Genomic DNA, 11,235 nt, shown 5'->3' with positions numbered 1-11,235 from the left:
TTTTGATCGCTAAGAGCGAGGACAACATAACTTAAAGTGACCGGATCGAAGCTCCCAAGGGTGCTCTTTATTTGGGCTTACTCCAAGCGAATTTCTCAATGCTCAGAGCAAATTGTTATCCCTCAATGCGAGATCATGGACACTTTCCTTCTTTATTGTATAAGTTTTTATATGATTTGAACTACAATAATCATGAATTTCATAAGAATAGAGCATGATTAGCTAGAATAGATTTATGGAACTGTTATAGAACCATATTGTTAATGATATTTAGTTGTTATACACACACATACACATACATACATACATATATATATATATATATATATATATATATATATATATATATATATATATATATATATATATATATATATCTAAGTTACATAAACATATTAATCTCAAGTATTTATTTATTTGTATGATGATCAAAACAGATCATTATAATTATTATTGGACTGATTCTAATAACTTTACTTATTTTAGTAATAATTAAATTAATAAAAAAAAAAAACTAGTAACATTTATTTGAATGCATGAAAAAATTTGTATTTTATGGAAACATGCTATTTAGTATTTAGTTGTAAAGTGGTAAGGACATTTGGTCAAATATAAAAGTGGGAGAGCTTAATAAATGAGGAGAAAAATTGTTAGTATGCAGAGACAGTACAGACTGGTGGGCTGTCTTCCCGCCATTAAAACCACTCTGCTCTTTCCACCACACCATTCATTTCTGTCACTGTTTCCTTCTCTCTCCTTTCATTTTTCTTTTGGATTCTTCTCCTCTCTTCTATAAATAGACAGAATAATATGTGTAATTGTTGTGTATGTGTTTAGGCTAGGGTTTAAAAAATAATACTAAAAAAAAAAAAGAAAATCAACATCAAGCAGTTGACATATGCAATAGGCAGAGAGGCTTCTCAACTCATAAATAACATCATCATCATCCATCAGAGTAGAGAGAGAGAGAAGGTAGTAAGTAGCTAAGAAAAAAGAAAATGGTGAGAGACATGATGGGCACATACTCATCATCAGGAGACATGAATGAGAAACCTGCATGGCTAGAGAGGTTGATGGCTGAGACATTCTTTGGTGGTTGTGGGGTCCACGAGGATCGCAGGAAGAACGAGAAGAACGTCTTTTGCTTGCACTGTTGCCTTAGCATCTGCCCCCACTGCCTCTCTTCTCACCGTTCTCACCCTCTCCTCCAGGTACTATATGCTATGCACAATTCCATCCAAAGCTCACATTTTTACTCATGCCCTCTTCTCAAATCTCAAAAGGGCATGTCAAAATTCAATTCACATGTTTCCTTGCACCTTCTTTTTGGCTACTTCAATTGTTTTTTGGGTATTTCCAAACCACCTGGACTTTTCATTGTTCCTACCTAGCTACTTTCTCCTTTTTCTAGAGCTTGCTTTCGCTGCTTATTCTTTCTTTACTCTTTCCTATTTTTGGATTTTCTTTTGCTTTTCAACTTTTTCAATTCAGATGCAGCTCAGCTTGCTGGATCTCTCAGGATTTCTATCAAAATTCTCTTTTTCAAGATCACTCTCTTGTCACCTTATTTCTTTGTGTTTTCTCTCACATGCAACTTTGGAGGACATGTTTGTACACACCTAGCAGCTTCTAGTCTTCTTTTCTTCCTTTTTTTCTTTGAACAGCGCTGAAGTTGGTTCAATCAGCTGCTCATTTCAGATTACCAATTTCCCATGAAATATGTCCCTATGGGCTATGTATTTTCTTCTTCTTCACATAGTTGATACCTGTCAACACTGAAATCCCTTTTCAGGAATCTTGTAACAATGATCTGAGAAAAAAAAAAAAAGAGTGAGCTTAAATTTTCTTTCCCACAGATGAGGGGTATGAAGGAGTCGTACTAAAAAAAATATCAAATTGATGAAATTGTTAGTTTAACCTTGTTCATGCAATTTCTCTTTTGAAAGTCTTCCAAAATTTGGTCAATGGGGTTTCAGGGTTCTTCCTGCTAGATTCTTTTCCCTATTTTCACAAGTTAAAAACAAATAATTGAGTTTTGTTTTGTAAACTTAAAGAAGCCTAGGCTTGTGTATGGTTGAGTAATTGCCTGGTTGAACTCACCAATATTGTCTCATTGTATTTGGTGTTTCTCCATATCTATGTTTATGCATATTTATATATGGTTTCCGAAAGGGTTCACCATGTCTTCCTTGATTCCCCTTTTTTGTTTTGGTTTCTTTCCCATTAATGGAAGATCTCTTTTTTATCCATTTCTCCCTGCAAAGGTTTATCAGCTGTTCCTTTCATTGAAAGCGAAAAGTTTGACCCACTGCTTCCCAATCCATGCTATGTCCTTTTATTTAATTATTTGCACAGGAACCCACCACTTCTCCTAAATTATTCCCCACTTCACACTTCATTTAATTTCCCTAACCCCCCTTGAATTGATGGAAGCTTTACACCACCAAGGTTGGTTTGGTTGCCTACCTCTTCTTACAATAAGACTCATTTAACTCCCCACAATTTACCCTTCTCCTCCCAAAAAATATCACATTTCATTAATTGTGCTATTAACTGATGACAGTTATGTTTACCCCCCTCAGAAAAAAAAAGGATGAGACTAGAAACTTGAGCTTACTTTGTTGATACATATATGGAAAGAAGTAGCTTTTTTTCTTTCTTTCTTTCTTCTTAATTTTAATTTTTACTTGTTCAAGTTATACTAACCTCATTTCTTATACCATCTCATCACACACAGGTGCGAAGGTATGTTTACCACGACGTGATTCGATTAGATGATCTGGAAAAACTCATTGATTGTTCCAATATTCAGGTCAGACAAAATTCTGCCCAGGAACACCATGAAAATTTTTGCAGATTTTACACATATTTGAGTTGTCCAATATGTTTTAATTATTTAATTTTCATCGAGAAAGTAAATGGTAGTATTAAATTAGTATGGTAATAATTCCAGGTTATAATAACTAGATCGGAAAAATGATAATTTATTTTCATAGTTATGAGACTGAAATGGACATTCCTTGTTTGTATTGGATACATGGCAGCCCTATACTATAAACAGCGCCAAGGTAATATTCTTAAATCAGAGGCCACAATCAAGGACATGCAAAGGTCCTGCCAACGCTTGCTTCACTTGTGACAGGATTCTTCAGGAGCCATTTCATTTCTGCTCTCTATCATGCAAGGTTTTTTCTCTCATTTCTCAGTCTTTATCTTTGTTGTTTTGGTCTTAATTAATTTACAGGTCAATATATAATTAAGTAATACTTTTTTTGACAACATTGATTTTGGTGAAATGTTTCGGTACTAATCATGCTAAGTTTAAAGGTTAATAATACGTAGGTTTTATGAGGGAATCTATAAGTGTTTTAAGGGTTCAAATCTTACATTCTCTCTTTGTCCTCTATTTTGTTTCACAGTTAATATCAATTATTAGTAGTTGACAGTTTTATGGTAAAAAGGAAACACAAGTTTAATTCTATTTGTTGAGTGCTAACAATTTAGAATATTGTCTTTGGGAAATGAAAAGGATATTTCATTTTAATTTTTTCTTGGCAAAGAAACATCAATTGGGGGGACATGGATCATTTGATGTGAAGGAAAAAAAGTATGAAAGAGAAAAAAATATAGTAGAAAACTATTGACAGGATATAATGTATATGAAATTTGCAAGTTTACTTATTTGGGTAGATGAAGTTACCCTATTCGTTATTGGTATTTATGAAACTGATAAATAAAAGTATTTTCTTTCCAAATATTCAGCTCACTTTTTAGGTATTTTATTTTGCTGGTATTAATTAGAAAAAGGATTTTGATTTTCTCGCACTCGCATTTCCTTACTTCTGTATTGCTTCTTTTTATTACTTTATTTTTTTTTATTACTACATCATCATCATCATTAGATACATTTTTCATTTTCCTTCCCTTTTTCCTTTTTTTCCTTCCTCACTTTTCTCACACTGCATCACCAACATTATTAGGGTATTCAAAACTGAAATAACCTAAATAAAATATTGCAAACTAATTAAAAAACTGAAAAATGATAAAAAAATAATTTATAATGGTTTGGTTTGATTTTTAAAATTTTAAAATCATGTGATTTGGTTTGATTATTTTATTTGTAAATATTTTCTTACCAAATGCATTATATATGTATTCTAAATTGAGATATAACATAAAAGATGTTTTATAAAATTATAAATTAAAAGATATTTTTCTCTTCAAATATTTTATAATATTTAAAAGTATTTTATAAAACTGTAAGTATTAAATTGAATTTTAGAATAAAAATTAGTTCGAAAATGCTTTTTTACATGATAAATTATATATGTGAAAAAAATTAATATGATATTTAAAATTGTATTAAAGAAATATTTACTTAAATAAACTAATAGAATAAAAAGTATTAAATACATTAATTAACCAAAATATTTTAATATTTGTATATTTTTTAATTTCATTTTTGATGTGTAATCTTAAATAAATAAAATGGTATTATATATTTTTAATTAGTTTTTAAATAAAAAATAAAAAATTACAAAATTTGAATCAAATCAAATTTCAAAAAATTGATTTAATTTGATTTAAATTTTATTTCATTCAAATTGGAATGCACTTAAATTTTTTGATTAGATTCAAATGACTTTTATGACAAAAATCAAATTAACCTACACCACCAACATCCCTGAACATTACCCTTAGAAGAAAACGAGGTAATTTAAGCTCCCCTATGCAAGACTAAATTATGCTTCATTTGATGTTTTTATAAAGTTTAATTACTTAATGTAATTCATTAATATATAAAAAATAATTAACTTAATTTATATTTTTATGAAATTATTTTTAAGATTAATTAATGATACTTTTATTCTATTAATTACTTCTTAAATAAAAAAAATTAATTAAAATGTATTTTTTGAATAGATTTAATCAATACTTTTTTCTTTCTAGTTAATGTAATTTTACATCAATATTTTTTAATTTAATTATTTTTTTACATAAATGAAATAGTTTTTTTAATCCAAAAATCAAATGAGGAAAATATACTAAAATTATGTTATCTAATAGTGATATTGTATTATATTATATTAGCCTTCGTGGAAACTTGATGTAGCATTTATCTAATAAAATTAGACTATTAATATATGATTAAAAAATTATATTTTAGTGACACATTTATCGCGATATATACTCTATAATTATACAATACTATAATTAAAAATTATTTTTATTTATATTATAAGTATAATATATATTAATATATTATTAAAAAATATAAGTATAAATTATAGTAACACAATATATTGAATATTATTCAAATTTCACATTAAAGCTATATGAATATATATATATATATATATATATATTCAATAAAATTATTTTTACATATATTTGTAAAAATATATTACTATATAATATTTTTTTAAAAGATAAATGTTGTTAATTTATACTAATTTAAACTATTAATATAAATGTTATCGGTCTATATTAATATAATATAGTGTAGATATACTCATATTAAGTAATAATGTTATAATATATTAATAAAAATATATTTTTATAGAGGATTAATATATATCTGATCGGTATGTCAAGAGTTGGTATAATTTTAAAATATTATATTAATTTTTTTTTGTTTAATTAGTAAATGAATCATTTTTTAGTAAAATAATAAAGCCCGCCGTTATCATAAAAAAAAAAAAAAAATAAAGCCCGCCGTACCTGGTGCAAAATATATATATCCTTAATTAGTAGCTGAAGTTCATCCAATATTGAACTAATTTCATATAACTACTTTGAACATTATTTTTCATATAATTTACTTTAATTAATAAGGTGTATCATAATCCATACATCAATCACAATTCTTTATAACGTCAATACGGATCCTAGGATTGATTAACCAATGAACAAAAGAAGAAAAAAAAGAACACTTGACTCTACTCTATAACAATAACCCATGTGTAATAAGTTCCAAGACCTTTTTCCCATCCCTGATAACATTATGAAAAATCATTTTGTGTCCAAACCCAAACAAAGCATAACACTATCCTAAAATCCTAGCCCTACCTCTCTAGTCCTATGCTTGCCTCCAATATAGCTTGCATGTTGCAGAAAGTGTTTCTCAGCTATCTTCTGACAGAGAAATGTCAAACCATTAGTATATAACATTACATGCATGTCAATACACGATTATAAAACACTATATGACATTTAAATTCATCATTTAATCATCCAAGCACATGATTGAAATAACTTATTTATGACTTACTTTGTTCATATTCATAATAAAAGTAAAGTGAAACTTAAAAAATAACATAATACATATATAGAAAGGAAGGATTTAATGATTATATACTTTTTTTATATGGTAAACTAATCAAAAATTAATGTTATTATAATTTAAAGTAATCATAAAAATTAATAAATTTATCATATATGATGAATTATGATTAGATAACGATATAAAATTATTATTTTTTAGATTAAATTTTTATTTAAAAAATGTTTACGTATTTTAAGTAATATTAATTACTTTTATATATTAATTTAAAAATTATTATTCATATTTCATGATTGTTCTTATTTCACATATTTCAAAATGTTTCTTAAAATGTGTGCAAAAATTTTAAATATCTGAATTTATGTTCTGAATGAAACACTTTACACTGATAGTGCATAACTTTTTTCTTCTCGGGAATGTTGATGGTATTTTTTCAAAAAAAAAATTTTTGATTGGTTAAAATTTATTGAAATTACAAATTTTGTGGACCTCACATTTCATCTTCATTTAATGAATCTCTTATTAAAAATTTATAAACTAATTAAAAATAAAAGAATAATATTGGAAATGTGTTTAGTATTTCTCCTACATATTATAATTTCTTGAATGTGTGTGTATTTAAGGTATTATTAGATAAAATGTTTGTTTGATGTAAGTACAAAAAAGTGCAGGTGGATTACATGGTGTATGGGGGTCAAAGCTTGTCGAGCATTTTGCATCGATTTGATGAATCTGATTTTGCAATTTCGCAATTCGAGGGCCTAAGAGTGGATGGGTCAGAGGTAACCGATGAAGATACCCAAATTGCCCCTAGCTCTTCTTACTCCAACACTGAGGCCACCAGCAATTCGGTAATTTCACGTGAACCAAATAGCAGCGTGAAGAAGGGCAAGACCAATAGGTTCCTCCCTGGTATCGTCCTATCTCTTGGCAGCAGAAGAAAGGGTGCCCCTCACAGGGCTCCTCTCTCCTAGATCCATCCATATCATTATTATTATTATTATTATTATTATTATTATTATTATTATTATTATTATTATTATTATTATTATTATAATAATAATAAAAATGCTATATTTTAATTAATTATTAATGTTGTTAATTATGGTCAAAATAAAAATATTTTAGTTTTAATTATTATTTATGTCATATATGTGTATGAGAAAAAACTATGTGTTTTCCTTTTAGGTCTTATTTAAGGGTTTGGTTAGTTTTAAGATTGGCTCTTTTATGATGGAGTTATGATATGCATAGTTAGGATTTTTCCATTGGCGTCTTGGGCGGTTCTTCTAACCACCGATTTTGTATTGGATGCTATGGAAATTTGGCCTATGCATTGTTTCTGACATGTGTTGTTGTGTAAATGGAAAATACAATTTTCCCCTTATCTTTTATGCTGTGTTTAGTTTCCAGTCTTGGAATTTGGATCAAATTATAAGAGATAAGCTTTTGCTCAATTTTATTATTCATGTTTAAATATATTTTTTATTATTATTTACAATGCTTAAAACTAGATCCTACCTATATACTTGAGTGGGTGACTTAACTTGTAAAGAAATCCTATTGCATCTATAAGGTAAAAGGATGTTTAGAAGGAATTGATGTAGTGTATGTGTGTTCTAAATTTGATTTTTTTTTTTGGTGAAATTAATCTTAAATTATTGAATATAATTGAAATGCAAATATGTTTGAATTGATTTTATTCACATATTTTATAATAATATATGTATGAAACTGAATTTGCTCGTGAAGTAAACATGCCTATGAGATAATCACAACAAAATGTTTTTTTTTTCTTTGACAAACAAACAAAACTTTGTTTTAACTTATACATAAAATAACTTTTATGAAAACAATATTTTTGGGGAAGAGTTATTTTAGAATAGGATCTCAGGCTCGAACGTTCTAGGTCACAGTTACATACCTCTACCTTTTTGTTATTTTACCTCGTGATTCCTAGAAAAAAGACAATAATAATATAAAAAAGAAGCCGTAAAACTAAATCCTCAAGACCAAAAGATTGACCTATAGAAGTGTTAAAAAACACCTAAATAAATGATAGATCAAACTCAAGTATATAAAAATGTTAGATGATGTTTTATCCTAATGAAATAATTCATATTTCTTTCATAAACATCTCTGGAATGTTCTTCACAATTACTTGTGCACTAACAGACCCTCCCGAAGTTCACTTCATATTTCATAGACTAAACTATTATGTTACAAGTATTTTATATTTAAACAATTTTTTTTTACAAGATTCAATTTACATAATACAAAGATCATCTTAAATTTAAGTTTCGTATTTTATATAACACGCCATACTCTGAATAAAAAATTACTTTTACATCATTAACTTTTATTTGTTAAGAATCAAATTAAAAAAAAACAGTAAATCACTATCATAATAAATATATATAATAGAATTATAAATAAAAGAAATAATTTTTTTAATGAATTTTTTTACTATTTTTAATTATATAATGTTATTAATTTATCATTGTTTTTAACTATGATAAAAATTAATTAATATTTTAAAATATTCATATTATTTAATTTTTTTATATAATTTAATTAAAATATTTTAATTTCGTACAAAATTAAGTACGAGTAAACAAATATTTAAAAAATATGAATATCTTAAGGATTGTATAAAATTTTTATCATTGGAATAAAGATATAATAAATGTCTTATTTTTGCTTAGAAGTGATGAAACAATGTGGGATTTAGTAAAGGAAAATATTTAAGATACATCGTTAAATATCACTTGTATTGTAATTGTTTAATTATTTTATATGACTTCCATATTCCCACTTTTTTTCTTATTATATAATAACTATCATCTTAGCTTATTTTAAATAAATATAAACAATTAATAAATATATGAAATAAAGTAGTAATTTTATAAATTTAATTTTATGATTAACCATTTTCTATAAAAAAAATTAGGATATAAATAAAAAAGAATTAATTAATACTATATTAAAAACTAACATGACACTTAATTTGCGTCTTATTTTTCATTCTAACACAATACTTATTATGAGATAGGGGGATTACTATCTACTCCCTCCATTCTATTTTGTTGGACATTTAAAGTTTTGACAAAGCTTAAAAAATGTAATTAATGTGCTTGATTTTACAAAATAAATTATCTAACTTTCCGATATACACTTAAACATTTGAATTCATGTCTACTAATAATAAGTAAAGAATATATTAATAATGATTAAGTTTCTAATGAAAAAAAAACATATTTAATATTACATTGACATTAAAGAACAATAATCAAATTGAAATCGATAAAAATGCAAAAACATAAATAAAGAAAAAAAATGAATCGGGTGGAGTATTATTTATAGCTTTAAGATTGAAAGGCCATTGAAGAGGCGTATTATATGAGTTAGTTATGAACATTCATTATTCATTAAGATGTTGAACTTGTGAAATAACTGTTCAATTTGTGCTTCTCCTCAAGTGACAAGAGTTGGTTTTCAAGTGCATAGTCCTATGCATAGAGATGAAAGTAGGTTTGGGTAGTCGTAAGAAATGTATGGCTTGATCTATTAGGCTTAGGTTAAGTTTTGGGGCATGAAGAAAATCTTAGACCTAACAAGTCACTTTATTTAAATAAAACAAATCACGTAATAGAGACAATTAAAAAACCCTTGAATGTTCTAGCCTTTTAGGTATACATTTATATTGGTGAAGAGTATATAAAGAAATAAAAGAAAATGAGAAAAATGAAATGAATGAATGAAGCTTTTAATGGAGACGTGTTGGTATGGTGCATGGAGGATTGAGTGCAAGGTATGTGTAGAAGAATCTTCTCGAGAGAGAAATATAGAATAGAAAAAAGTACTAATGAATAAGAAGATTTAAATTCCTTCATGCTAGGATCGTACGTACATATGCTAGGTAGTTATGCACTTATGCTATAACGTCATAACAATTCCACCTAGCTTTTACTCATCTTATGAAATTTACTGTGCAATGCTATAGTAGGGTATTATTCATGACCAAGTAATAGAACCGCAACATGCACATTATTTAATATATATGACATTATTTTATATGTATCAAAAAATGACATGTTTCCTCTTTTGCATGCATGTAATTTACTAACCGATCACCATAAAGATGGTAACTTTAAAATAATCATTTATAGTTAACTTTGATTATTTAAGTTTACACATTGGTTTTTCATATTAAAATAAAAATATTATGTCATAAATTTAATTTTTCAACAATCACTATTTTTCATTTTAGTTCCTACTTAAAAAAAATTCTAATTTTAACCTCTAAATCAAAAACTATTTACAAAACGATACTAATTGTCCATTAAAATTATAACGGTGTCATATTTTTTTTATATAGACAAAAAAAAAGGTCAAGTGTACGTAGGGATTAAAAATATAGTTATTTTTTTAACGACCAAATGCGGTGTTAAATTATTTCATGTAGGGATCAAAATGTTAAAAAAAAACATATACGGACTAAAACAATAATTAATGTGTCAAAAGTTAAACTGAATAGAAATAATAGTATTCATGTTATTTATTTTAACGCACTACATAAAATGTCATATACTAAAAAAAAATTGTTAGCATATGTTAGTTGATGATTTTTTTCCCTCCATAATTAAATTATTAAAAAGTTTAATTGGAGAAGATTGATTATGCAACTGTCATTGAATGACACAACACAGGGAGATTGTGTGTAGCCCGATCTTGTATGGATTTTGGGGTGGGATTTATATTAAAATGAAACTATTGTGTAAGCTACATTCTAGAAAACCTTGTGCTAGGCTTAGCTTTCAATTATTCAATAGGCACTACAATGAAAAATTAAATTGTAGTATCAGACCAAAACTGTTACTACAAGTTATAAATTTGTAAGTATATGTTAATTAGATATTATTGTCTAAAAGACATATAACGACAATTTTTTG

The 11,235-nt window shown here is 26.6% G+C and overlaps 1 protein-coding gene across 1 annotated transcript; it reads left to right on the top strand.

Annotated features, from left to right (window-relative positions):
• Positions 1–677: 677 nt before the first annotated feature.
• Positions 678–7,677, top strand: LOC109804478 (PLATZ transcription factor family protein). Its single transcript, XM_020366310.3, has 4 exons — positions 678–1,211; positions 2,738–2,812; positions 3,045–3,185; positions 6,955–7,677. Exons 1-4 carry the CDS (start codon positions 999–1,001, stop codon positions 7,255–7,257), a joined length of 732 nt encoding a protein of 243 aa, XP_020221899.1. The 5' UTR covers positions 678–998; the 3' UTR covers positions 7,258–7,677.
• Positions 7,678–11,235: the final 3,558 nt, after the last annotated feature.

The sequence above is a fragment of the Cajanus cajan genome, chromosome 1 (genome assembly GCF_000230855.2).
Source record: "Cajanus cajan strain Asha chromosome 1, NIPB_CcT2T_4, whole genome shotgun sequence".
In the NCBI taxonomy this organism is placed as follows: domain Eukaryota; kingdom Viridiplantae; phylum Streptophyta; class Magnoliopsida; order Fabales; family Fabaceae; genus Cajanus; species Cajanus cajan.
Note: the sequence above shows the minus strand (reverse complement) of the source record. Positions and strands in the feature narration are given on the sequence as shown.

What these genes read in the sequence shown, in the direction of transcription:
- LOC109804478 (XM_020366310.3), top strand. Translation starts at nt 999, where the DNA reads ATGGTGAGAGACATGATGGGCACATACTCATCATCAGGAGACATGAAT. An exon ending in TTGATTGTTCCAATATTCAG is followed by an intron (nt 2,813 to 3,044) that starts GTCAGACAAAAT and finishes GATACATGGCAG; the next exon opens with CCCTATACTATAAACAGCGC. An exon ending in TCTGCTCTCTATCATGCAAG is followed by an intron (nt 3,186 to 6,954) that starts GTTTTTTCTCTC and finishes AAAAAAGTGCAG; the next exon opens with GTGGATTACATGGTGTATGG.